This window comes from Pan troglodytes, chromosome 1 (assembly GCF_028858775.2).
Source record: "Pan troglodytes isolate AG18354 chromosome 1, NHGRI_mPanTro3-v2.0_pri, whole genome shotgun sequence".
In the NCBI taxonomy this organism is placed as follows: domain Eukaryota; kingdom Metazoa; phylum Chordata; class Mammalia; order Primates; family Hominidae; genus Pan; species Pan troglodytes.
Window position 1 is genome coordinate 197,601,141 of NC_072398.2, and position 27,665 is coordinate 197,628,805.

At 49.9% G+C, this 27,665-nt stretch overlaps 1 protein-coding gene and 1 long non-coding RNA gene across 12 annotated transcripts in view; one reads left to right on the forward strand and one right to left on the reverse strand.

Annotated features, from left to right (window-relative positions):
* The window catches only part of PHC2 (polyhomeotic homolog 2), a 107,563-nt gene that overhangs the window by 58,105 nt on the left and 21,793 nt on the right, over positions 1-27,665 (forward strand). For 3 of the 11 annotated variants that reach the window (XM_054665555.1, XM_009453269.4, XM_009453278.3), the window contains exons 3-9: positions 707-865; positions 2,041-2,118; positions 2,549-2,713; positions 4,518-4,604; positions 5,711-6,023; positions 17,816-18,231; positions 18,503-18,668. In XM_054665555.1, coding sequence (XP_054521530.1) covers positions 707-865; positions 2,041-2,118; positions 2,549-2,713; positions 4,518-4,604; positions 5,711-6,023; positions 17,816-18,231; positions 18,503-18,668 — 1,384 coding nt within the window. Of the gene's footprint in view, positions 1-706; positions 866-2,040; positions 2,119-2,548; positions 2,714-4,451; positions 4,605-5,710; positions 6,024-9,056; positions 9,391-17,815; positions 18,232-18,502; positions 18,669-23,166; positions 23,470-23,557; positions 23,804-27,665 lie in introns of those variants that run through there. The other 8 variants (XM_054665559.1, XM_063783040.1, XM_054665557.2 and 5 more) reach the window with 5 other exon arrangements.
* On the reverse strand, positions 9,881-23,036 carry LOC104007279 (uncharacterized). The gene is made up of 3 exons (XR_681432.5): positions 22,628-23,036; positions 14,047-14,260; positions 9,881-10,060 (listed from the first exon to the last, which is right to left on the reverse strand). It is a non-coding gene; the product is annotated as an uncharacterized LOC104007279 (long non-coding RNA).

Consider the following 27,665-nt stretch of genomic DNA (forward strand, 5'->3'; position numbering starts at 1 on the left):
AAGAGCGAAACTCCATCCCCCCTCCAAAAAAAAGAATAAAAGGGGAGTGTGCTGTCCCTGTGGCACTGGCCTGCTCTGTAAGGCCCAGACAACCTTCTTCTAAGGGATTGATGGGACTCTGAGAGGCTGTGGGCAGAGCTGGGGAGCAGCCCCAAGTCTGCCTTGCAGCCCCAGCCTCAAGAAGGAGGCGTTGCCTCCACCTAAGTTTGCCTGTGGCTGGCTGTTGCTGAAGCTGGAGTAGGCCCCCTGCTGACTTGGCTCTTCCCTCCACCCCCATTCTTTTCCCTGCCTTATTGAGCTTCACTCTCATCTGAGGCTGCAGAGTGACAGAGGGAGAGGAGTGCCTGACAAGCCTGGTGGAGACCCTTCTGTCTCCCTGAGCCTCCCTACTGCCCAAGAGTTGGTTAAAGCACTGGCGTGCGGCTCTGATTCTCCTCACCGAGGCAGTTGATGCAGGAGCAGGCCGTGCTGGGGAGGAGCTGCAGAGAGAGGCAAGATAGACAAAGTCAGACATGATGAAGAAGCTCTGCGAACAGCTGTCCTCCCACTGCCCTAGAGAGTGGCCACAATTGGCTGTGGTGGTGGTCACAGATCTTGGTGTCTCCCGAGCAGTTATAGAGACCTGGGGTGGGCAAGGCATTACTGCCAAAGGGGTGTTCTGTGTGGCAGCTACCAGCCTGGCTCTTCCCCCTCCCTCCCTTCTCAGGTGATCCAGCAGGCCCTGCACAGACAGCCCAGCACGGCCGCTCAGTACCTGCAGCAGATGTACGCCGCCCAGCAGCAGCACCTCATGCTGCAGACAGCGGCGCTGCAGCAGCAGCACCTCAGCAGCGCCCAGCTCCAGAGCCTGGCAGCCGTACAGCAGGTGAGACTTGGGAAGGACCTTGAGGCTGGTGCCAGGCATCCTGGTTGTGGAAGCAAAAGGGAGAGGAAGCAGGCACCGCACCCGTGCTTCATATCCTTCTCTTACCTGCAACCTAAAGAAGTCCTTGTGACACGAGCACTACTGTCATTATCTCCTTTTGGCAGGTGAAGGACAGAGCCCAGGGTCATGCAGCTAGTGACTATAGTGGCGGAATGCTAGCCCAGGGAAGAAGTGCTGGGGAGCCCCTCTCCTAACCACCTTACCGCAGGTCTAGGGAAAGGACTGTGGGTTCCAGGGAAGCGTTCGTGAACGAAGGGCACTGCCTGTTTAGCTTGTCTGCCCATTGTTGCTCTCTCTCCTCCTTAGCTGAGAAGAACACATTCATTTATCCATTCAGAAAAACATTTTATGTACCTTCTGCATGCAAAGTTTGTATCAAGCACTGGGTATACTGAGCACCCTGTCTTCTTGGCACTTACAATAGGAGACAGCAAGTAAACAGGAACCAGAATAGCCAAGGAAACAAAATATTTAAATCTCTAAGTTACAATAAGCGCCATGAAAGAGAAGAACAGATTGTTCTGACCGAAGGGCAAGGTAGACGGCCTTGCATTGCATGGTCAGGAAAAGCCTGTCTGTTGGAGTAACACTGGAGCTGACACTTGAAGGATGAGAAGCTGGCCATGGGGAGAAGGGCAGTTTGGACACTCCAGCTCATGTCTGCAAATTCTCTGTGGGGGGCAGTGGCTGGGTGTGATGGCAGTGGCCAAGTGTGATGGCGGTGGCCGGGTGTGATGGCGGTGGCCGGGTGTGATGGTGGTGGCCGGGTGTGATGGTGGTGGCCAGGTGTGATGGTGGTGGCCGGGTGTGATAGTGGTGGAGTGGAGGGCTCCACACACCGAAGGCGGTGGCCTAATAGTTGGAGTGCTCAGTGGCAATGCCTTGCCTTATTCAGTCCTCTCAGCAATCCTATCAGGCAGGTACTGTTAGCATCCTCACCTATTCACAGAGGAGGCGGGATACTTGCTGTGGGCCACATAGAGGCAGGTTGGGGGCTGACCTCCAGAGGCTGTTCTCCTTAACACCAGCCTGCAGCACCTCCTGTGGATGATGAGAGCCCAGGAGTGACTGGGGGAGGTCTGGGACTCTAGCAAGAGGAGTTTGTTCTTTCCTAGGCAAGCCTGGTAGCCAATAGACAAGGAAGCACTTCAGGCAGCAATGTGTCTGCGCAGGCCCCGGCCCAGTCATCTTCGGTGAGTAGAATGGGGGAGCAGCAGCAGAGTCCACAGCCCCAGGACCAAAATGCCCAAGTTCCCAGACCCAGTTGTGGTGAATCCGTGGCCATGTAGCATCATGGCTGGAATCTATTGCCCTTACCGGGAAGAAAAAGAAAAGGGCATGTCTCTTACTGACCTTTAGGTTAGTAACTCCCTGTCATCCTCCCAGTGTCAGGGCTCTCTGTGGATAGCTCAGTTCTCTCAACATGGGATCCCCCTGCAGCTCTGCACCAAGGTCAGAGATGGGACAGGGCTGGGGGATGCTCCAAAGCCAAGGACCACAGACGTTCCTGAAGGAGGCTGAATAAACCAAGGAGCAAAAGAGGGGGGAGAAAGAAATGGATGAGGGGGACACAGCTCACCAACAGAACCTCCTATCTCCTACCGCACATGTCTCTCTCATTAGATCAACCTGGCAGCCTCCCCAGCAGCAGCCCAGCTCCTCAACCGGGCCCAGAGCGTGAACTCTGCAGCAGCCTCAGGCATCGCTCAGCAGGCTGTGCTCTTGGGCAACACGTCTTCCCCAGCCCTGACTGCAAGCCAAGCACAGATGTATCTGAGGGCACAGATGGTGAGTACCCATGGCCAGGGCCATGGCTCAGAGGCACCAGGAGGACAGAGGCAGAGAAGCTGGGAGCTGGGAGCTGGAGAAGGGTGGGGAGGAAGCACTAGGGGCAGGGGCAGGGGCAGGAGATAAGGGGTGGGATAAAGAAGGGGGCCTGGAAGGCTGAGTGGGAGCTTTGGTATAGCCTCGAAGAGTCATGAAGGGTGGGGCTCCAGACTGAAACAGAGAAAGTTACCTGCGATGCCACCTTTCCTTCTCCTCCTAGAGTGAAACAGAAGTGTCCCCTTATCAGAAACTCCTCAAAATGAATCAGGATGGGCAGAGTGGTTCATGCCCAGGTGGTCCTGGACACCCAGACATCCATAACTTGACAGAAATGGGGTCTTCCCCTTCCCACCATCCTTACAAGGACTGGCCACCTCTAACTCAAGGGCCAAAGATGCTTTCCAGCTTCAGCGTGCCTCCATTGCCCTCCCAGCGGCCCCCATTCTAATCAGGGTCAGGTGAGCTTGTTTGGGCAGGATATACTCAGGATAGCACCAACTCTTTCCTTTGCACCTATCCCTGAGGGGTGCAAAGGTCCTTAGGAGCCTACCAGGTCCCTAAGATTTAGGAGAATGCCCTGGGAAAATGGCAGCATACTCCCTGCGTGGCAGTAGCATGCAGCCCCAGCTAGGGCTCAGTCACTGTGGGTCGTGTCTCATACCTCCCATTCTGAAGTCTGCTCCTTCGGGCTCTTGACACACTATCCCGAAGGTAACACAGTCCCACCCCTCCCTTTGCTCTTATGGCCAGGACGTGACCCTCGGAGCTTGTCTGGTCTTGCTCCCGCACATTTGTTCTTGGCTCCGAGTTCATCATTTGAGGCGCATCTCTATCCCCAGGGAACAGCCTCTTAGACACAAGGCATGAAATAGACTTCCATCTCCTCGGGAACTGGACAGCCACACTGTGATGCTGCTGCCCAAAGCTGACTGTGTCTGCAGGTTGCTTGTCCCTATGTCCTACTCCACTGGGGTCATGATGCCTGCCTGTCTGCCTCCCTCCCCAGAGCAGGGCATACACCCACAGAGGAAAAAGCACAGCTGCGCTATCGCAGAGTTCTAGGGAAAGCACCCTGTCAAGGCACCAGCACATCCACACTGATGCAGAGCTAGACTCCCACGGAGGTCGAGGTGTCATGCAGAGAACACCATGGATCCTGCACCCTGCAGGATGGGATTCAGACATGAGGACGGCTCCAGGCGGTCTGCTTCCTCTGCTGTTGTTGTCTCTAGGCCCCTCTGAATCTAACTTTGACTAGAAAATGACCAAAAGGATACATCGAACTTGATCCCCTGGAGGGCAGTCTCATCTTGGCTCAGCCCTGGGTTCAGCAGTGGGTTAAACCTGGAAGGTGGTCTTAGGGCATCCATCTCGCTTCCCAGGACACTAAGGAGGTGGTGGCTTCAGCGTATCCTGGGGATATCGGTCTCCTCTAGGATGAGCCCCTCACAGAGGGTTCTGAAGGGAACTCGGCTTTGGTGTAGCCCCAGAGCGGCTCTCCCCACCCACCCCTGCACCCAGCCTGGGTCAGGACGCAACGAGCCTCTAGAGAAAGGCAGGCGCTCCCCTTGGACTCCCCCTTCCTTTCTGCTTCTACTGTCCTGCCCTTCCTCATAGCCGCTCCTGGGCTAAACAGTTGTGTCCTGTGGCTGAGTCCACATCGAGCAGGTAAAAGGCGCCTCGTTTCCTGTGATTCCAGGCCCAGCCAGGTAACCTGGTGCAGGTAGCTAGGAGCCTAGGCGGCACTGTTCCTTTGTCCCCTCAGCTCATCTTCACGCCCACGGCCACCGTCGCTACTGTGCAGCCTGAGCTCGGCACTGGCTCCCCCGCCCGGCCCCCCACCCCCGCCCAGGTGAGGACTCCATGCTTGTGGGAGGGCAGGGGGGTGGGCACCCCTGTAGAGGGGCACTGATACTGGGGAAGGGCACAAGGAGAGGCCGGGATCAGCTAGGAAAGCAGGCGGGAGACAGGACACCCCAATGCCCCCAGGCCTGCGCGTCTACCCTGTTCCAGAAGGCCTCAGTCCCTCCTGGCTCTGTTTCGTTCCCTCAAACACAGGTCAGGAGCCAGAGGGCAGCCTGCTGAGGCCAGCATGATTGCCAGGGAGGGGTGGGCTGTGCTACCCTCCATACTTTACACCTGCCCCAGCATAGCTGGTCTGGCTGCTGCTGCTTCATAAGTGGAAAGTCCTGCTCCGGTTACACACAGTAGCGCTGCTAGGATTCGAGAAAAATGGCATGTAAGAGGGAGCAGAGACGTGTCCTGCTCTGCTAGGAGCGCACAGATACTACCGTGGCTGGGAAGATTCTGTGGGCAGCCGGGGAAGGAACCCCTACCACTCGCATCTCCCCATCCTCATCTACGGAATGGGGAGGGCGATGGGACAGGGCTGGTAGCCGGATTTTCAGAGTCTGGCACAGCCTCCCTGTGTCCAGCAGAGGGCGCCAGGGACCGGACTGAGTAAGCATGCCGGCCGTCTTGGAAGAGCCGGTGGCAACCTTATTCTGAGACAAGATATTTGCCTGGTGGCCTTCCTGGTCAGTTAACTTCCACTTTTGCCCTGGCCTTTTCCAGTGTGGGAAGCCCCATGCTCCCCCTCACTGGGAATTATTTCTGGGTGGTGTGCATCCAATCCTGAAAGTGTTGGGGAGGAGGGAGGGCAACAGAAGGGACAGAGCCTGGCCTCCCCACCCCTGCCCGCCCAGCTGGGCAGCAGGTCCTTCTCAGAACTCAGCCTCTTCTGCTGCTGGATGCAGTCACAGCGAACCCTCTGGCCCTCTTTAGCAACTCCATGTGCTTCTGGTTCCTCTTCTAGCCCCTAACACATTCTCTCTCTCTGATTTGACAACCTCCTGTTCTATTCAGCCATTCCTGGATCCATCCCTCTCTCCCTCTTAGTTGTATACTGGCATTGCTCCTGCCACATTCTCTGGACTCCCACAGACCCCTCTTTTCCAGGTACAGAACTTGACCCTCCGAACACAGCAGACACCAGCGGCAGCAGCCTCGGGCCCCACCCCCACTCAGCCTGTCCTGCCCAGCTTGGCCCTGAAACCCACGCCGGGCGGTAGCCAGCCTCTGCCTACCCCAGCACAGAGCAGAAATACTGCTCAGGCTTCCCCCGCAGGTGCCAAGCCTGGCATAGCTGACAGTGTGATGGAGCCACTCAAGAAAGGAGATGGCAACAGCAGTGTGCCAGGGAGCATGGAAGGCCGGGCTGGGCTCAGCCGGACGGTTCCTGCTGTGGCTGCCCACCCCCTCATTGCACCAGGTAAGGTCTTCAGGAAGCAGGAATCCTTTCCCAGAAAACTCAGGGCCATGAGTCAGGAGGAGACTTTCACACTTTCCTTTTTCCCATGGATTTGCAAAGATACCAGCCATGGGTCTCTCTTTCCTCCCTCCCTATCTCGAAGTGTCCATCAGCTCCTGGCTCTGTGCCATGCTTCTGGTCTAACTTTACGCAGGGCAGCCATGTTAGTTGGAATAAAGGAGTCCTTCTGCACTGTAGGCACAGCGATGAATCAGGGTACACAGCCACAGCGGTGGAGCTGTGGGCACAACCTGGAGTGGCTGGAGGCAGGCAGTTGAACTATTTTGAAATTCTCCAAGACTCAGCAAAAAGGCCAGGGGCTAGCCAGAAGCATGTAAGAACCAGACAGAGAGATGGGAATGTAGGAAGTTTATTTTTCTCATCATTCAGCAAGCATTTGTTGATTAGTATTTGCCAATCATGTTGCCAATTCTAGGTGTGCAGAGATAAATAAGACTCAGGTCCTGCCCTCCACAGTGTAGCTGGGGAGACAGATGAGTGCAGTGCATATGCCATAATAGATCTAAGCTCTGAACACTGTCAGAACAGAAGAGCTATGTGGCTTGAGGAGAGGAGCTAGGAAAGGCTTGCTAGTGAGGGTAACACTTGAGAATAAATCTAGGAGCTTGCTTGTGAGGCAGGTCCGATGAATCCACATGCCCTGCTAGACCCCTTTCCCTGCCTACTAAAACTCTCCCTGTGCTGCCCATTGTAGGCAATCTTTAATGGGAAAATCTGCCAAGAGCCCAAGAAGCCAGGCCTATCGATCTAGGTAACAAGACCATGCTGTTTTACCATAGAAATAAATAGAGTGGCGAAGCACATGGCTTTGCATTAAAGAGAGAGTCACGCTGATCGCATCCCTGAGACAACCACTAACCTCAGTCCTCTCTCAAACCATTTTACCATCCAATATAATCTGTGGGGTTTTTTCTTGAGAAAATACATCAAGAATATATCTCAATACATCTTTGTCAAAATAGGATAGGATTTTTATTTTTCCCTAAAGGAGTGTGCAGTCAAAAGAAGGGAACCAGATATAGAAGCAAATCCATTCCACTTCATAAATTCTATTTTAGGACTAAGTACCAGGTACAGTGTGGGCACAGATGGTCAGCTGCCTGTCAGGCAGAATGGGTCAGAGATGCCGTCCTTCAGAGGACATGGCACATGAGCCTTGCGGCACGAGCATGTGACCTGACAGAGTGGGGAAGGTTCCCAGGCAGAGAAAAGCAAAGCAGCGCACATGGCACTGAGTTAGGAGGAAACGGGGTCAAAATCCCTCATTCACCTTCTTGAGGCTTCAGAAGTCACCCAGGGGCAAAGGGTCAGTCGCTGCATTCCAGTGGTCACCGCTGAGCCAAGAAAGGCACCTCCCCACGGAGGCCTCACGGCCCTGTGGCTTCAGATGTTTCTCACTGTCTGGCATGGCTTTCTCCAGAAAGTGGCCCGGCCTCTTCCTTTTATGGAAAAAGAAAGTGAGGCTCAGAAGGGTAGACTGGGGGCTCTTTCAATGCGTTGAAAGCAGCTTAGACTACAGCTGAGACCCCAGATGAGCACTTCTTCTAGTTTCTCATTCAATCCGCATGCCCTGGAGGACCATCTGCGTCTCAGGCCTTCCTGAGAACCCCCTTCCAGCCCAGGCCGAAATGTAACCTCTCTCTAAATCTAAGCCAGCCCCCCAAGTTCTAACACTGTTCAAAAGAAAGACTAGTTCTTGGGTTCCTCCTAAGGCTGCTAGGCAACTCAGTTCTCAAGAAAACTGGACAGAAACGGGACCAGCACTCACAGGACGTCCGTCGTGTGCTAGATAACGTGCCCTGCATTGTACGCATCACGCTTCTTTAAACCCTGGAAAGATCCCTGTCCGGTAGGTGTCTTTATCCATTTTACAGATGAGCAAACAAGCTCAGAGAGGTTCTCCAGGAGCTTACCACATCCGTCATGCACTCAAAGTCACCTAAGTAGTAAGTGGCAGGACTGGGGGCCATAGCCTGCTGAGTCAAACACTGTTCTTCATCTCAAGCCAGATCGTCCCTCTCAGTTCTTACAGTAATCTGGGGCCTCCTCAGCCTTTCCTGTTTCTGACCCAAAGCTGAAAGCATCTGGGGGGTCTAAGCCTATTGAGGGTTTGCAGAGTCTGGTGGAGACCCCGTGTAAAGGTAAACACCAGCAGGTGACAGGCTTGAGGCCCGAGGGCCTAAGGCTAACAGTGCCTGGCTAGAATGCAGTACAGAGACCAGTGGCTCCACAGAACTTTCTATGGAGCAGCTGTGAGCTGCAGTCCCACAAAGAACCTCTCCCCAGAGACACAAAGCAGTGGGCCTGCATTGTTCCTGCCTCCCACCATCCTGTTCATTCTTCCTCTCTCCCACCCCTTCCTCTCTGTAAGCCCAGAGATTGCGCTGCCCCACTCCCACCTCCCATATGGAAGGCAGCTGGGGAGTTTTAGTAGGGGAAGGTCCTCTCAGGGCCTCTGGACAAAAAGACTGAAATCATTCTTAGGACCTAGTGCACGGCAGCCAGGAGCAGCACCTGTCTTGGGCTACACAGTTCCCTGGGCAGAGGTGACTTCTGGCCTCCTGCCCAGCCAACCCACTGTCAATGAACCAAGGGATCTGAGAGCAGGAGAGAAGAGCGTGCTTGAGCGTGTGTGTGTGTGTGTGTGTGTGTGTGAAAGCAAGTGTGTGTGTGTGTGTGTGTCTGGGAGAGAGAAAGCAAGCGAGCGCACACACATTTTTTGTTTGTTATTGGAGCATTTTTTGAGCTGGCTGGCTGGCTGCCCCCAGGGAAAGTAACCAGTGGAGACTTGCAGTGGGCCAGTAGGAGGGGGTATGGCAGTGAGGAATGTGTTCTCCTGGGGGCTGTTTCCTCCCAGAGCAGGCAGACCCTCCAGTCCCAGCTGGGACTGCTCCCACTGACAGCTGTTTGGGGGCAAAGCCCCTCCCCCATGGCAAGCTCCCTGCTGTTCCTGCTCCTGTCACCTTGGCAACCGGCTTCTTCAGGCTCTGCAAATAGAAAAGGTCCCTTATGCCGAGAATAGGGGTGGGGGAGCAGGTGGGGGAGGGGAGTAAGGGGCGGAGAACAGAGCCTAAGAGGTTGGGCTTTGGAGGGGAAGGAGAAGGGCCTGGCTTGCCCTTCTCACTGACATGAGGACTGAGCAATGGAGGGCAGAAGAGAGGCAGGCAGCAGGGGTCCCTTGGGCCTGGCCTTCAGGGAAGCCGAGTCCTAAGGGAGTGGGCCACAGCCCCAGATAGGAGACCTGGTTCTTGGAGTCCTCATTCTAGTGGATAAACTCCAGGCTTTGGGTGCACACTCAGGCCCAAAGGTGAGGAGCAAGTTGCTGACTGGGAGGGATATGCTGTGATAAAAGGGAACTGTCGGGTTGTTGAAAAGCCAGGGCCCTTTCACCCAGTTGGGCCTCCAGATGCCAGGTCTTTGTTCTGCATCCTCAGCCCGCCTCAGGTCTCAGCTGAGGAGCGAGAACTCTGCTGGAAGGCCACACAGCTGCTTTGTTTGAACACAGAGAGCGTTTTGTGCAGGGGGCAGTGATTTCTGTCTGTGATAGGCTGGACAATGCAATGTTGCTGATTCCAGGATTCTTGGGTACCCTATTTCCCTCCCAAAGCAGCCTCCAAACTGCAAGCACACTTTTACTTAGGGAATCCAATAAAAACCAAAGCATACAGGTGGGACTGTCATCTGCTAGAAATCCCCAACGATTTTGATGAAGGTCATTTCAGCTATCCACTGTAGCACCAAATCTAGATGACTAAGAATCTCTTTTTATGTTAGGAGAAAAATCCAGAATCATCAGCTATCAGTGGAGGAGCTTTATATTTTGCTTAACATCTTTGTGTGTACGAGCCTGTGTGCATGTATGTGTGAGAGAGAAAGCAGACTGACACACAAAGGGACTTGGCCTTGCGGGACGTTTCTTCTTTCCCGAAATTCTTCATCCTAGGCTTCTGTTAGACTATTTCCCTGGTTGCTGTGGGCTAATAGTAATAATTACCAGTTAATGAACAGCCATGTTCCACATACTGCACTAAATGCTTTACCTACATATCTCACTTAATCTCAGCAGTGATTATTCCACTTCACAAATGAAAGAGGTATGGCTCAGAGTCACTGTCATCCCCAAACCATTCATCCCTTTAATTATGTAGCTCAACAGATACTCATTTAGCACCTCTTATGTGCCAAACATTATGCTGAACACTATGGGTGTTAAAGAGATGAACAAGAGTTTAAATTCTAATGGGAGCTGCAGACATTTGAGTTGTGCTTTGAAACATGATTAAGTTTCAAGAATGGAACAGGAGGAGGAGTATCTCAGCTGGCACTGGGAAGCACCTAAGCCCAGAGTGGCTGTGTGCGCGTGTGACCATCTGTGTGTGTAAGTGGGACCCTCCTTCCTTTTCCCTTGCCTCTGCCATTAGCTGTGGGTCTCCTAAAACTCAGTCCTGTGCCCCTGTGTTTCACTTACAGAGGAGTTTGTCAGTTCATACCTTTCAGACATCCACCACCTGTCTGCCAGTGACTTCCTAATACACATCCATCCCTGTCCTCCTCTCTTCTCCCCATACATTTCAGCTGTCTATAAATAGACATCACCCCACTGCATACAAGTTTTTTTTAATCTGGAGAATTTGTAAAACAAAAACCATGCATCTTCCTCTCTGGAAAGGCCCCCTCTACCAGTTTCCTGAGCACTGTCCACAATTGCGAGGTCCTCCTGCACCCCAGACTCACAGAGTTATTTTGACTTCACATTCAGATAACAGGTAGTATTTTTAAAATAGTTACCATTTACTGAGCATCTAATAGGCATTGAGCAAAGGCAGTGAACCTCTTTGTGGTTTAAACAAAATACTCCATTTGATACTAACAAGTATGTGCTATGTATCACCATTTACAGAACAGCAAGTCTAAATCCAGAGAGGTTAAGCAATTTATCTAAGATTGCACCACCTGTTGGTGTCAGAGCTACCAGGGAGGCAGAGCGTTACAGTGGGAAAAGCAGTGGGCTTCGGAGTTAACCTGGTTTCAGACCCCAGTTTCATCACCTATTAGTTTAATGACTATGATCAAGTTACTTAAGCTCTGTAAACCTCCATTTCCTCATCCGTAAAACAGAGGTGATTATATTTCCTATGGGCTGTAAATGAATGAGATGGCCTGTGCAAGTGACCGGCACAGAGAAAGCCCTCCCTCATTCCCACGCTCCATCACCACCCAGCTTATCACCAGTTTGTCACCAGGTTCTGATGAGACTTCCTCTTGTTTTGGCTTCCTGCTTTGCTTAAGGCCTGCTGACAGGATGAGGCTTAACTGATCGCCAGGATATCCTACTCACAACTGCTAGAATTATCTCCCTCAGAGACTGTTATTTCCTTCTTGTTTAAAAACCTTCACTGTGGCCAGGCACGGTGGCTCACGCCTGTAATCTCAGCCCTTTGGGAGGCCGAGACAGGCGGATCACTTGAGGTCAGGAGTTTGACACCAGCCTGGCCAACATGGTGAAACCCCATCTCTACTAAAACTACAAAAATTAGCCAGGTGTGGTGGCTCATGCCTGTAATCCTAGCTACTTGGGAGGCTGAGGGAGGAGAATTGCTTGAACTGAGGAGGCGGAGGTTGCAGTGAGCAGAGATCATGCCATTGCACTACAGCCTAGGCGTCGAGCGAAACTCCATCTCAAAAAAACAAAAAACAAAAACCTTCACTGTGTCTTTATGTCCTCCTTGATCAGCTGGAATGCCTAGTCTATAGTAAGGGCTCACTCAATATCATGTTAATGACTTCTGACTATCTGACTTCATGGGGGACCTTAAAGACCCTCCCCCCACTGCCCACTGCACCTGACTGCTCGTGGTGTCCTCATGCAGACGCTCTGTTATGGCCAAGCAAATATGCTGTTGTCTCTTCTCTCCCACTCCTACCCCTTTGTGACTTTCTTGGCCTGTCATATGCCCTTTTCCTCCCTGCCTCCTGGCGTAACAATCCCTTTTTGTTGTCCATACCTCCAAGATTGCCTCCAGTATTCTCAACTGCCTGCAACTAATACTCCTAGGCTTGCGGTACTCGCTCATCCTTACTGACTTCTGTTATTCACTTGGCCATCGGCATTTTTGACCTTTTTTGTCCTTACTGACTTGTGTTATTCACTTGGCCATCAGCGTCTTGTAATATGCAAGGCACCATGCCTCACCTGTCAAATGAAGTCAAGTTCCCCTTCACTTACTGCATTGTACAAGTCACTTGGAAACTACTCTCAGCTCTTGCTTGTAAAATAAAAACACTTCTCAATTGCCTCATGGGCTTCTTGTTAGAAATAAATTAGATTTAAATGATAAAAATTCTTTGAGAAGTTCAAAGCAACACACAGATAACAGGTAGTATTTTAAGAATAGCTACCATTTACTGAGCATCTACTAGGTACCAAGTGTTGAGCAAAGGCAGTGAATCTCTTTGTGGTTTAAACAAAATAGTCCATTTGATACTAACAACTATGTGGTATGTGTCACCATTTACAGAACAGCAAGTCAAGATACAGAGAGGTTGAGCAATTTATCTAAGATTGCACAGCCTATCAGTGTCAGAGCCAAGATTTAAACCCAGATCTGACTGACTCTAAAACCCATGCGTTTATCCACTTATGCTATCCTGCCATCCTCTGCCAAGCGCAGGGTAGGGGCAGAGATGCAGATAACAGTTTCTTTTATAATGCTCCAAGCTGCTTAGCAAAGTATCCTGTACACAGCAAGTATTTGGTAGTTTTTCCAGAGGGCTGCAGAACAGGCCTAAAAACCTTCAAGCATAATCAGACTATCATAGAGTGCCCCTGCAGCTGGCAACCCAACACCGTTTTGCAAGTTTCTTACAGGTAAACTTCCCTTAGCTCTACATCCCCTCTCAAACTCCTCCTGACCCCAAGCCAAGGGAATGCATCATGGAAAATTTGTGTGGCTGTTGCTTTAGGGTTTTCTAAAAGGAGCTTCCTTGTCTATTCTTGTGTATGCAGAGCACTGACCTCTAGAGCTAACCCTAACCTTAGTTACCTCGTGAAGCCTAATCACATGAGACATCTTTAGGGATAAGCAGCCCCTAGAAGGTGCTAGCGTAACTTAGACCCAGCCAAAAACTGCCTCCTTTCTGACTCCTCTCTCTTAGACACCTTGGCTTTCAACTATACATGATGCCCTGGAGATCCCTGAATTCACCATAGTATTTTATGCCTCTGAGTCTTCCCGAATGCTGTTCCTTTTGTCATCTTCCTAACTCTGAATCATGTTAAACACTTACTTGCTCTGGGAAACCTTCTCTGCTCTCCTTCCAAAGCTGAATCCCCTTTTCCGTGTTCTCAATATTCTGTGCTTATCACCTATCATAATATTTACCAAATTACGCTGAGAGTATCTGTCTTCCGTCGCTTTTACTAAACTGTAATCTCTTCTAGGGACCATGTCTTAGCCAGTACCAACCATAGTACTTGGTGTGTGGTGGGTGCTTAATAAATTGTTTGTTGAGTGAATGAATGGTTGAAAGTGTATCTTCCCTTAAGGGTAGTGGCTAGTAAAAAGATCTGCCATTCCTCTCCCACAGGCACATTCTCCTTGCTGGTAGGCCAGGTAACATCAAACTTTAGTCAACTATAGTGGACTTCTAGGAAAATGAGTGCATAAGTAGTCCTGTAACTATAACTGGTATGCTTGCAGCTCCCATATACTTTGCGGCAAGAGTCCCAGCATTTCTGGGACAGTGAGTCGTTTCCTGCATATTTGAAGCCTTGAGAACAAGTTTTGTAGGATAAACAAGTCCCACCATGTTGTCTGTCATTCATTCATTCATTCAGCAATATTGATTGAGCATCTACTAAATTCAAGATATTTTGGAGGAAACAAATGACTCACATAAATTCTGCCTACTAAAAGAGATAAGTCACTTACTGAAATAACTCTGAGATAGGTGTAATCCTTACCTCCATTTTAAAGATGATGACATAGAGGTACAGAGAGGTCAGGTAACTCACTCACCCCATGTCACACAGCTGGTAAGCAGCAGAGTTGGAATTCAAATCCAAGCATTTTGACTCAAGAGCTCACACTTGACTTCTGGGCACACTGCTTCTCTGAGGGCAGTGCGAAGCAAAGCGGCCTGATTGTCATCTCAGAGAAAGGGGAAAGTCCTGTCAGCTGTAAAGACCAGAGAATGGTGACTAGAATTTGATTTGTGGCACTCTAGACAGTATGAGAAAAGGCATATACTCTGTACAGGGTACAGTGAACAGTAAAGATTGCTTGGGTCAAAGAAAATAAAAATTAAAAGGTTGGTTTATGTTGTAAAGAGATCCTGAATGTCTGCCAGGGGCTTTAGACAACCGTAGACAAAGGAGAGTCCCTGGCGGTTTTTAGTGAGAGATCAGATCTGTGCACTAGGAAGATTAGTTTGCACTCTCTAAGCTGGATTACAGAGAGAAGAAACTGGAATCAGGAAGACCCTTCCTCTACTGCAGTACTCGAAACAAAAGGATTTTTTTTTGATCCAGGATAATGCTGGAGTTAAATCATGATCTTTGTTTTTATTAACCTCAAAAAGTTAAGGATGTATTAATATATACCCCAAATACCTTTGGGTCTCTGATCTATAAATTGATTCAAGCCTTATGAGCTTGATTTCCAGCCTTGGTGTATAGTAGCCTCGTTTGTCCTAAAACAATTGCTTTCAGTTTTCCATGAGCAGCACAGGGTGGGGAGGGAATGGGATAGGAGAGGAAGCACAGGAATAGAAGCCAGGCAAGCAGTCCCCTTTCCCAGTCTTTTGGGAAAACAAATGTGTGTTGTCCCTACCTATACTCTTTATGCTGTAGAGATTTAGAACCTTTTCCCTCTGTAATCCTTTTTCCTCCTTATTAACCCTGATTTGTAAACTACTTTTCTGCTATAGCCACTCCATCAAATTCTAGATGTGGAAGAGATTTATGTGATCACCTAGCCCAGACCTCCTCTTTCACAGATTAAACTCTGAAGCCCTGAGAAAGAAGAGTACCTTGTCTCAGGCCGCACAGCCAGCAAGTAGTGGGGCATGCCATTGATCCTCTTAGCCTCCCTGACCTGGAACCATCTCCAGCTCCCATCTCACATGGGCAGCCCCTAAGAATGATTCCACATCCCAGGAGCAGGAATCCATGATTTTGCATTACAGGAGAAAAAGTTTTGGTTGCATTTGCAGTGACATGCCCAACATTTGCAGATCATTTTGGCTTTGGGGCCTAACAAAGTCCTGTGTGGCCTCTTCAGTGTCTCCCAGGTGCCTTATCAACAGTCTTCTCAAAAGTGCCTGATTGTTAAATTCCGACCTATTCAATGTGAGATAAGGAGACACGGCTTAGATTGGGGTCAGTTTATAATCACCAAATGTCTGCTGGCATTTCCACAAAGGTTCCGCCATCAACCCAAACCCAACACACTTCCCTCAACATCACACTGGTGTCCAAGTTTCCCAAACCTGTCATTCAGTATCATCCATACTAAACCCCTCTGGGCCATCCATAGTCCCTCTCTCTCTGACTACGACAGTCAGTCACCAAGGACCATTTTGCTTTTCCTTTGTAACACATCTTATTTCTGTCCTTTCCATTCCTATTGGAATTCTGCTTGGAATTTCACGTTGGGCTGGGATGAGACCATTCAAAACTTGCATGTGAACAGACAAAATTCAAGAAGGAAGGCACCTCCCCTAACTCAGTTTGAAACCTGCTTACTTTGCACCTGTTGCATCACAGGATCCATTTAAAACGTGAGCTCAGGACCCAGAATTCACCTTTATCCTTACTGGCATGAGGCTTTAGTTGTAAAAATCCATTTGCGGGCCTCCAGCTGTGGCCTGCCATGCACTTGGCTAGCTCTCCAGCCGTGGAAGTCTCTGTGGAGGGCAGTTTTTAAACAGGACAGATTCAGCTGAGCTGCTTCATCCTAGGCTGGCCTGGCACTAGCCAGAGAGTGATCTGTGCAAAGACAATCTCTGAGCTGAATTTCCTGAATCCCTACTCTAAACAAGGCATGAGCTAGACACTGAAGGGATACTAAAAAATATAAGAATTTTCGCCCTGTCCGGGAGGGAGGTGGGGGGCAGCCCCTGCCCGGCCGCTGCCCCGTCTGGGAGGTGGGGGGCGCCTCTGCCTGGCCGCCCTGTCTGAGAAGTGAGGAGCCCCTCTGCCCAGCCGCCACCCCACCTGGGAGGTGTACCCAACAGCTCATTGAGAACGGGCCATGATGACGATGGCGATTTTGTCGAATAGAAAAGGGGGAAATGTGGGGAAAAGAAAGAGAAATCAGATTGTTACTGTGTCTGTGTAGAAAGAAGTAGACATGGGAGACTCCATTTTGTTCTGTATTAAGAAAGGTTCTTCTGCCTTGGGATGCTGTTAATCTATAACCTTACCCCCAACCCCGTGCTCTCTGAAACATGTGCTGTGTCCACTCAGGGTTAAATGGATTAAGGGCGGTGCAAGATGTGCTTTGTTAAACAGATGCTTGAAGGCAGCATGCTCGTTAAGAGTCATCACCGCTCCCTAATCTCAAGTACCCAGGGACACAAACACTGCAGGGTCCTCTGCCTAGGAAAACCAGAGACCCTTGTTCACATGTTTATCTGCTGACCTTCCCTCCACTATTGTCCTATGACCCTGCCAAATCCCCCTCTCCGAGAAACACCCAAGAATGATCAATAAATACTAAATATATATATATATATAAGAATTTTCACCTCAAAGAGTCAGCCTGCTTAAAATAGAAGAGGGAAAAGCTAGCATAGCAACACATGCCAAAAAACAAATTCCTGTCAGGCACTGTGGTAGGTTCTGGAAAAAGAGATACACAGTTTCTGACCGCAAGGAGTTCATGATCTGGAAGACAGATAAGAAACAATTACAACTCACCTTAATAAGCATTATTATGATAGAGGTAGACCCTGGATACTTTAAGAACCTAAACCAGACTGATATAATAGTTATAACTAGAAATGACTGAATATGACCATGTGCCAGGCACTGTGCTGTGCACATTAAGTCATTTTTCTGTCATTTTCTTCTCATTTCATCCTTTTAGCAACTTCTGTACAGAAACTATATTTTCAATTTTTAGATTGGGAAGCTGAGGCCCAGAGAGTAGTTATTTCCAGGTCCCTTGGTATATAACAGAGGGAACCAGTAATCCAGCCCTGGTCTGTCTGATGCCAGGATCCAAGAACTACCGTTGTCTACTGGCTCTTCCTGGAGAAGGCCTCGCCTGAGCAGAGCCAGAGGCTGGATGAGGACTAGCCACACAGAGCTGGGTTGGGTGGTGGAAAGGTTGTAGCTGTTGCAGGCACAGAGAACAGCAGGTGAAGGGCATGGAGGAGAGTGAGAGCATGTCACACTTAGAATCCAGTATTTCTCTGAACTGCCAGAATGGCCAAAGGGCATCACAGAGGAGGTGAGTTTTTAGTTTTGAGGAGTTGAGCTTTGGGGATGGGGGACAGCTCAAAGAGCCCAGTGTTCCTCCAGCAAAGGAGGAAAGCAGGAATAGAGTGAATGTGTTAGGCCATGGCAATGAGCAGGCCAGGCTCAGGGTGAAAAATGAAAGAGATGAAAACAAGAGACATTGAATTTGGGAAGCCATTTTTATTTGGATGCGGGAGGGGCAGAGTTGGAAGACACAGCAGAAGAGAAGGTCAAGCCATGCTCTCTAACCTGGCCTTTCCCCTTTCAGCCTATGCTCAGCTGCAGCCACACCAGCTCCTCCCACAGCCATCCTCAAAGCACCTGCAGCCCCAATTTGTGATCCAGCAGCAGCCACAGCCACAACAGCAGCAGCCGCCGCCCCAGCAGTCACGGCCTGTGCTCCAAGCTGAGCCCCACCCCCAGCTCGCCTCAGTCTCTCCAAGCGTGGCCCTCCAGCCCAGCTCAGAGGCCCATGCCATGCCACTAGGCCCGGTTACACCCGCCCTGCCACTCCAGTGTCCCACTGCCAACCTGCACAAGCCTGGCGGCAGTCAGCAGTGTCACCCTCCCACACCTGATACTGGGCCTCAGAATGGACATCCCGAGGGCGTGCCCCACACCCCTCAACGCAGGTTCCAGCACACTTCAGCTGTCATCTTACAACTGCAGCCTGCTTCACCAGTGGTGAGTAAGCCAGCCCCAAGGTCCAGGGAGCACACGGGGTGGCCACAGCTCGGACGACCCCACAGCCCCGTCAAGAGGTGCTTCTGGGTAGGCTGATGGGTGAAGTCATCTTTGGGGATTCCAAGAAGGAAGAGAAGGCCTTCCCCAATTTGAGGATGACTGAATCTTAAGGTCCTTACCCGCTTCCCAAGCTCCATGGAAACCAGGGAAGTATCCAAGAATGCAAAGGCTATTTCTGAGAGGCCCCCCTCTCTGTCCTGTCCTTTGACAGCCCCAGCAGTGTGTCCCTGATGACTGGAAAGAAGTGGCACCAGGGGAGAAAAGTGTGCCTGAGACGCGGTCTGGCCCATCACCACATCAGCAGGCTATTGTCACTGCCATGCCTGGTGGCCTGCCTGTACCCACGAGCCCTAACATCCAGCCGTCCCCAGCTCACGGTATGAAGCACAGTGGGGCCCTGGGGGAGGGGAGGAAGTTGGCCTTTCTTGCCATGCCCTGGCACATTTCACTTGGGCATCTGGAATGGGAGGGTAAACTATTACAAGCAAGGAAGCTGGGGGGTTGGAAACAGAGGAGGGATGTGAGAAGATGAACCAGGGATAAAGTAAGTGAGACACGGAAGATATTAGAGCAAGAGGGTGGAGAAAGAAGAGGTGAAAGTTCTAGAGCCAGACACTGGGGCCTACCTGCATGTCACTGGTGTCAGATGTATCCACATAGACATATGCCAAGTGGAGAGTGGAGGCAGGTGGCCAGTTGTCACAGTTCTCTGCTTCCTTTGGTATGAAAGGGGGTTCTTGATATTGGAAATATGGCAAAACGGCTACCACATCTCAAAAATAAGGGAAATGCCAGGGGGAGGCAGAAGGGGACTCAAATGAGTTCAGCTCACAGGAAGCATCTCTGAGGAAGACTGCTCAGCTCTGGGATCCCCATCTGTCCATCTGTGCGGGCTCAGTTACAAGTGGACTTCTCCCTGCCTGGGGTTCAGGAGACTCTGCTGGGTCCCTTCACCCGGATGGGAGAGGCACAGCAGTACCTCCGCCTTCTGCAAAGATCTATTTGCTTCCCTTCCCCTCTCTGCCAGTTTGCACAGCACTGTTGGCCCAGATCTCAGTGACATTCTGAGCCATGGACCACCTGCAACTCAGGGAGGCAGTTCCAGTCATTGTGCTGTGTTTGCTGAGGGGGTAGGGGGCGGGGAACAGGCAAGAGAAAAAGAGTTTAGAAATTGATGGAGAAATAAGAAAAAAATACCTTAGCACAAGGCAGGGCAAAAAGAGTACGAAGGTTCTATAGGGAACAGAAGCAGGATCAAGGAAGAGAATATGGAGAAAGGACAGCAGGAAAATTAAAGGATGGGAAGGAGGTCATCTCTTCTCTCTTTGCACACTTGCAGATGAGAAGGGGTTTTGAACAGCAGTCCATTCCACTGTAGATTTGCTCTAATTATCAGAAAGTTGCTTTTCAAATGAAGTCAAAACCTGCTCTCTTGGAATTTGCCAGCATTGGTCATGATTCTGTCTTGTGAATTATAAGAGTCCATCTTATACAGTGTTTGTAGACAGTTGTCGGACTGTCTCTTGCCTTTCCCCCCATTAAAAAAGAGAAAATCTCCAGCCTAAACATCTGAGACTTTTTTTCATTTTTTACCTATGACAGATCAAGACCTCCATTCTCACCATTCTGGTCAGGCTTGTCTATCTACATTCTACCTTTTCATTAATTTTCCTAACGTTTGGTCCCCAAAATTGAGCACATTAATTCCAAATATAAACAGCTACTAGTCTTTAGAAGCCTGTTTCAGGGGCAGGGCTGTTCCCTAGATCCATGTTTTATGGTAGGGAGGAACCAAAATTAGTTGAACACTTAGTATATGCTGAGTACTGTTCCAAGTCCTTTACTCACTCACGACAGCCCTAGGACATAAGTAGAATCGCCCCATTATTCAGAGGCAGAAACAAAGGCTGAGGGGCTCCAGGTCCCGCGGCTCTGAAAGGGCAGCGCCATGACTCTGACTCCTACAGTAGTCACTCGCTCACCTTCCTTCATCACGATGGTGCATGAATGGCCCCCGTGAACTCTCCCACCCTATAGGAATGACACTGTTGTTCACAGACCACTGTCACCTGAATTCCAGAGAGCTGGGTTTCATTTTTGTTTCTGAGGTTTCGTCTTACCTGGAACTGCTGTCATGCCAGCTCTCCCTAGTCTCAAACTTGTATAATTTATAGTTTGAACTAAAATATAATTGCTTACATCTGTTAAGTGTTATCTTGTAAATTTAGCCCATAGTTCCAGCCTAGCAAGAAAACAGTAATGATTAATAGTTAGTATTTATTGAGCCCTCTCTGCTAGACTACACATATTTCCTCATTTAATCCTGACAATAACCCTCTGAGGTAGCAACTTTTATCATCCTCATTTTAAAGGTAAGACCACTGAGGCATAGAAAAAAACAAGTGATGGGGCAGGAATCTTTTCTATCTGAATTCTGCTATTCATTATACTAACACCTCTGCTTAACTTTGCCACCTGTAAATTATATAGCATGTTTTATTTGCCTTTTACCAATTTGCTAATAGAAGTACCATATGGGACCCCACTGAGTACTCATGCCCTGTCTCCGCAACAGTGGTAATCAACATTTTTTGCTCAAGTGTTTGTAATCCAGAAACCCCTAAATGAACTGACATTTGCCTGTCTTTCTCCTCCATAAAGCTCTCAAAATTTTCTTTCTGAAATCTAATCATGGTGATATACAAACAAGCATCCTCCTCTTGAGGTCCTATCTCATGAGAGAAGTAAGCTTTACACAGTGGAAACAACTGTCAACCACCCAAGACTTAAATATCCATTCTGTGTATGTCTTTTTTTTTTTTTTTTTTTTTTGAGATGCATTCTTACTCTGTCGCCCAGGCTGGAGTGCAGTGGTGTGATCTCGGCTCACTGCAATCTACGCCTCCCGGGTTCAAGTGACTCTCCTGCCTCAGCCTCCCGAGTAGCTGGGATTACAGGTGCACACCACCATGCCCAGCTAATTTTTGTACTTTTAGTAGAGACAGGGTTTCGCCATGTTAGCCAGGCTGGTCTCGAACTCCTGACCTCAGGTGATCTGCCCGCCTCGGCCTCCCAAGTGCTGGGATTACAGGTGTGAGCCACTGCGCCCGGCCCATTCTGTGTATGTGTGAATGCCTGCTCTGTGCAAAGCACTGTGGGAAGGGAGGTAGCACACTGAGAAACACGGTCTGTACCCCACCTCAAGAGCTGAAGGTCTACTTGGAACGATGAAAAATGCACAGGAAAAAAATTACAATAGAAAGTAAAATGCGATAAATGCCATAGATGGATTTGAGGTAAGTCATTTAAAAGCTACAAAACAGGAAAAGTTACTGCCAACTAGAGATGTTCAGGATAGATTTCAGGGAGGACGAGGCATTGTTCTAGAGCAGAGGTTGACAAACTACAGCCCAATGGCCAAAACCATCACATTGCCAGTGTTCGTACAGCTCGCAAGCTAATAATGATTTCTATATTTTAAATTTTTTTTAAAAAAAATCAAAAGAATTCTATTTCATGATACATGAAAATTATCTGAAATTCCAATTCTAGTGCCCATAAATAAAGTTCTATTGGAACACAACCACACTCCTTCACGTACATATTGTCTGTGGTTGCTTTCCTGCGGCAACAGCAGAGATGAGTTGTTGCCACAGACCGTGTGACCTACAAAGTCTAAAATATTTACTCTCTGGTCCCTGGCAGAAAAAGTTTGCCAACTGCTGTTCTTGAGTCTGGACCTTGAAGGATAGGTAGGACCTGGACATGCAAAGTTGAGGAAAGAGCATTCCAGGAAGAACTGGTGGAACTTAAGAGAGGGAGGCAGGAAAGTGTGGGCATGTTAGGGAACAGGAGTTGAGGATACAATCCTGTGTTACCCTAGTTTATAAAACAAAATATAAGTGTAAGAAATGCAGAGGCAGAGGAGAAGGAAATATGAATATTAATGAAAAGGGGGGTTGAAAATTTGAAAAATAGAGGAGAAAGGGAGCTAAGTAAATATTCGGGGAATGTAAAATAAATGTAAACAAAGAAAATGGGATGAGGCCTGAGAGTGGAAAGGGGTGGGGGGAGAAGAAAGGCAGGCAACGAATATGAATACTAAGGAAGGCAAGATAATGGGGCCATGTTGGGAACAGAGGGAAGTCAAGAATGGAGAGAAGTGCCTGGCGTGTGTCCAGCACCTTCCTGCGCCTCGCGCTCCTGAGGGTGGGGACTGTGTCACGCTGCACCTCTCTGTACCCCCGCAGCCCCTCGCGCGCGTGCTGAATGAGTATGCTTCGCCACGACAGCGCAGGTTCACCCGGTGCGCTTGGGGAAGATAACCAACACTTACGGGACTCTGACCGTGTGCCAGGCACGGCGGGCCGCCTGAACCCACTTCCTCAATCAGCCTCAACCGCGAGCCCGAGGCCGCTCACGGAGGTGTGACCGGGGCACTCGGGCCATGACTTCCCTCTGATCCTCGGTTCCCAGTGGGAAGGAGAATGACTTGTAGGGTCGTTGTGAACAATAAGTCGGGGACAGCGCGAGCAGGGTTTGGCACGAACTGAGCTCTCGGTGACTGGTGGTCGTTAGTCTTCTGACTGACCCTCAGGGAGTGAACGGTCCAAGGCGGGAGTCGCGGGCCGCCCCGCCAAGGAGCACTTGCACCGGGTATCAGGGCAGCCTCCTCGTGGCGTGGCGCCCGCCTCCCTAAGCTGAGCCCCGGGCGTCCCTAACCCGCCTTCCGGAGGGCGCGAGGCGGGGCTCGCCGCACAAAGGAAGCGCGCGGCCCGTGTCCGCCCCGCCCCTCCCGCGGCCCCGCCCCTCCCCGCCCCGCTCCCTCGCCCCGCCCCCGGCGGAGGCGGCCGCGGGAGCCGTCCCAGACTCGCCGCATTGTCTCCGCGGCGGCTGCAGCCCTCGAGCGCCCGCCGCGCGCGCGCGCGCAACCCCGGCCGCCGCCCGCGCTCCCGCCCCGGCCTCGCGCCCCCGTCCCGGCCTCGCGCCCCGGCCGCCCTTTGTTGACGCCGGCCAGGCCGGTGCGGTCGGATGCGCCGCGGCAGCCCCGGGCCCCGGCTCGGAGGCTCCCGGCGGAGAGGAGGCGGCCCGCCCGGGCCCGGGACCCCGCGCGAGTCGGCGCCCGGCCGAGGGGCTGCGTAGGCCCCGCCCGGCCAGGCCCAGCCGGGCCCTGGACAGGTCAGTGCCGGGGCGGGGGAGGGGTTCTCGCCAGTAGGGAGGCCGGGGGCCGCGCTCGCCGCACTGGAAGTCGGGCACCGCCCTCGGTGCCCCTAACGGCCCGGGCCTACGCGGCTGCCAGGCCGTGCCAGTCGCGGCTCTCGTCCGCGCGGCGCCTGGGAGGTGCCCTGCTCCCCAGCCTCGCTCGCCTGGGGACCCTGCGCGCCCGTCGCCCCTGGAAGCCCTGTGTCACCTCGGCGCGCCGCAGCTTCCGCGTCCCCAGGCCCCGCACACCCCACCCCAGCCCCAACCTAGGACCGGCCTCCCCGCCGCTGCGACTTCCCTGGGACGGACGGTGCGTTCGGGGTCGAGACTGCTGGCATCTGCCGTACTTTATTGGTGGTGGACTCCCTATCTTGGAGGCGCCTGCGGCTTCGCTGGAGAGTTTTGTTTTTAATCTAGTTCAGTCTCACGAGGTTTTTAATTGGATGGAAAGGGACAAGCTGTTCTGTGTCTGTCTTTTCTTCCATTTTTAGAAGAGCGTTTTCTCTCCTTCCTATGCCAAATGAAGGTAGACTATATTTGTTGCTTCTTTACATTAAAATCGGGATTTGTGAGATTCTGTATTTAAACTGAAGTCCACAGACAGGGAAATAATTGGCCCAAGGTCAGGTTGCAAACCAGTGGCGACGCTACCATCTGAACTAAGCCCTGGGCCCCGTGTCGGATACGAGTCAGTGCCCTGCTATGGCCCACCCACCCGTCTTCCATAACCTGAACTGATCTCACCCACATACTTTCGGTTCTGAACAACTTTCCTTTCCTTCCTACTCCATACCTACGATATGTACCTTCATGTGCTGTGTACGGAACACACTCTTTTCATCTTTTTCTTCCCTTACAAATCAATGACAGCCTTCCCCTCGGATATCTCCCGTGTTTGATCCTTAATCCCCTCTCCATTAGCATATTGGGCCCAGAGGATCCCTTGCAAAATAAGCTACCTACCTAGATCCATCATATGTCCCTGATTTTTCTAGGACAGCCCCAATTTAAACTATTCCATCCCATTGTCTATCAGCCTGAGTATCTCCATTTTTGGTTTAAAAAATAATGTCACTTTGTACCACAGCCTACTGACCTGGCCTTTTCCAGCCATTTGGCTCTGGAGCATAACTGGGTAATCCAATTATCATTCACCTGGGATTTTTCTTCCCTGCCTGAGTCAACCCAAATGTTGGAACTGCCAGGATTTCTAGGTCAGCATGAACATTACAGGCTAATGAGGCAAGGAAATTCCTTCTTGCTCTTGTATTTCTTCCCACCTCCCCCACCCGCCCATCTTTTATTCTGGTACAGGGCAACAGACCTGTGGCAGACCCTATTGATTAGGATTTAGGTTTAGGTCACAAGGGATGTAGGGCTTCCCATCGTTTTGACTTTAGAACAGAAATAAAGTACCTGACCGTGTTGGTTATCGGGCAAGAGGCTGTCTTGAACCTTAAGATAACCAGCACAGCAAAGTAGTTCTGGTTTCATTCAGTTAGATTTAACATAGTTTTATTTGGCTCCCATTTTAGGTAAAGTACTGCCCTAGGCACTGGGGAATATAAAAGTGATTTTAACAAATAGCTCCCAACATCTGGATCTACATTTGGGAGTATTCACCCTTTCTAACCAGCTGATAAACTGTGTTTTCCACTGGTGATTTCTCTGTACCTAAGTTCCAGCCCCTGCAAGGCGGGAACTGGGGCCTCTGGCTTGGCTCACTCACAAGGGCGGGCTTGTTTCGCAGAAGGTCGGGCAGATGGGGAGTGGTGCTCTTTTGGCACCTGCCCTTTCCAGGCACTCTTCATCACATGAGCTCTGCTTCTCAGCCCACCCAAGATCTGTTTCCAGGCTCGTCCATGCACACAGGGAAGAATAGACATCTTTTTCCTCCAGCCTGAATCTTGAGAAAGGGGGTAGTTTCTTAGTCCTTTCTGTTGTACTTGAGTCGGTTTCTCAGTTGTCCAACTATGTTTTCTCTCCTGTTTTCACCCCCTTCTTTTTTCCCCCAAACTGTTCTTTACCGACATGTGGCACAAAGGTGCTTAATGAATGTTGGTGTTTCATCATGTCCCCACCTCCTGGCCCTTTCCACTCTCTCCCAGGTCCTGGGTTAATTTTTAATTTACCTTTGTCAAGCTCACTCCATATATATTATTTACTCTTCCCTCTAAGTAAAGAAGGACCTCCAGCCCCTTTTCCTTCTGTCACAGTCATCATTCTCCTGGCTGTGGGTCTCATCATCTCATCAGCCATTGTTTCTGCATTCTCTGCCTCCTTCAGGGAAGGAGAGCCTCTTAGGAAGGCAGTGTGCTGCTTCCCCTGACATACCTGCTCTGTCATTGACTTTCTAGTCTAAGCGGACTGACCCTGAGATTTCTCTTCCTGCCACCAAGCCCTTCCCTCAGCTATGACCCTGTGCCTGTTCCTTGCTCTGGCTCAGCCCCAGAATCCACTCTTTTTCAGACCACATCCTTTTTCCTGTGTTACTCATTTCCTGTCTCAGATACTTTGGATCCCTTGGTTCTGATCTTTCAGCGGGAGAGGGCATGTTAAGAGGAGTAAGTAGATGGATGATCTTACACAATTGAACTCTTCTTACCTCTGGCCTTGTATGCTCTTACATAGGCTGTCCCCTCTCTACATTTTCTTATTTAAGGAAAAACACAGAACATGATTATTGTCTCAGAATTAGGAACCCCTACTGGTGTGCTCGTAGGTGTCTTTTTGTCTACTTTTCTCTATTGTGAATGTGTAAAGGGGATGACCTCACTGCCTTAGACTCTTCCCTTAAGTCTCTGTCCTCCCTTAGGCTGTGGACCTCAGGCCAGGCGTTCAGTAACCATTTGTCAAGTAAAGTTCCCCCACCTCCTCACTTTCATCCAGCATGGATCAGCAAGCCAAAATAAAGTTAAAGTTTAAAAAACCTAGGGAATAGGTTGGTGACTCCAGTTCCTGTAATGCTGCTCATCATTAGTACGGTGTTTACCAAGAGTTTTTCCCTCTTCTTGAGTCAGTCTAAATTTATATTAAACTTCTCCCAGCTGTTCAATATTTAATCTCCAGACAGATTTAGTTCCAGCCATAGAAAGATTCTCTTCTGAAAGGACACCTACTGGAGACGAGAGTAGGGAAATGAGAATGAGGAGTCTTCATAATTGATAGTTTCTCTTTTATTCCCTTTGTTTTGTGCCATTTTGCTACTGAAAGATGATCATGATGATGACTTTCTGTGGTCAGGAGGAATCTCACAAAAGTGGTTGTAGAGAGAGGCTTTTGTGTACCCCTCAGGAGACTGTCCTGGAGTGAGGTGCCCCTCTGAGCCTGCCCACCCTCCCCACCTCCCCCCAGTCCCCAGCCCTATGGGAAAGCAGGGTGAGAACTGACTGCGTTATGCAGTCTACTCTGACGGGGACTTTGTGCCAATGACAGAAGTGGCTCTCTCTTTGGGGACTTAACACCTTGTTTCATGGAACCCAAAACTGAACTACCCCTCAAGATGGGAGTCTGAACACATAGATTTATGCTTTAAATGTTTTTAGGGCATGGTTTAAACTATGAGGCACCAGTTAAAACCCTTTTTGAATATGTTTTCTGTTTAAAAAAAAAGTTGCCTATTTAAGATAACTACTTATTCACAACTCAAACAGAGGTAGGCTTCACTTGAAGCAATGACTTATTTAACATTTTTCATTTGAATTACTAGCCACATCAGAACACTGATTTGATATTTCTAAAGATATTCAGAGGCAAACCATCTTTAATTCTGCTTTATGATGTGGATATTTTGGGAATTGTTAGGAAAATAATCAACCATTTGCATATCCAAGACATAATTATTACAAATTCTGGATTTTTCCCCATCAGTAACAAAAGTCCAGTATAAATGACATGGTCAAGAAATGGGCTCTTTTATCATAGTCAAGAATTATACAATTTAGAATTACTAGTTTTTGAAGAAAAAGTATGCTAAGGAACACAGCATATAATTTAAGTCATAAACCGTTGCTCTGAGATTCATTGTAAGACCACGTAGACCAGCATAGAAAACTTCAAGGTTTTTTTTGTTTCCTTCTCCTTCCAAATTATTTTTATAGTTAGTGAAAAAGGATATGCTTTCCTGTTCTTCCAATTTCCAAATGATATTTAGGTAAGTCCAAAAGAAGAGA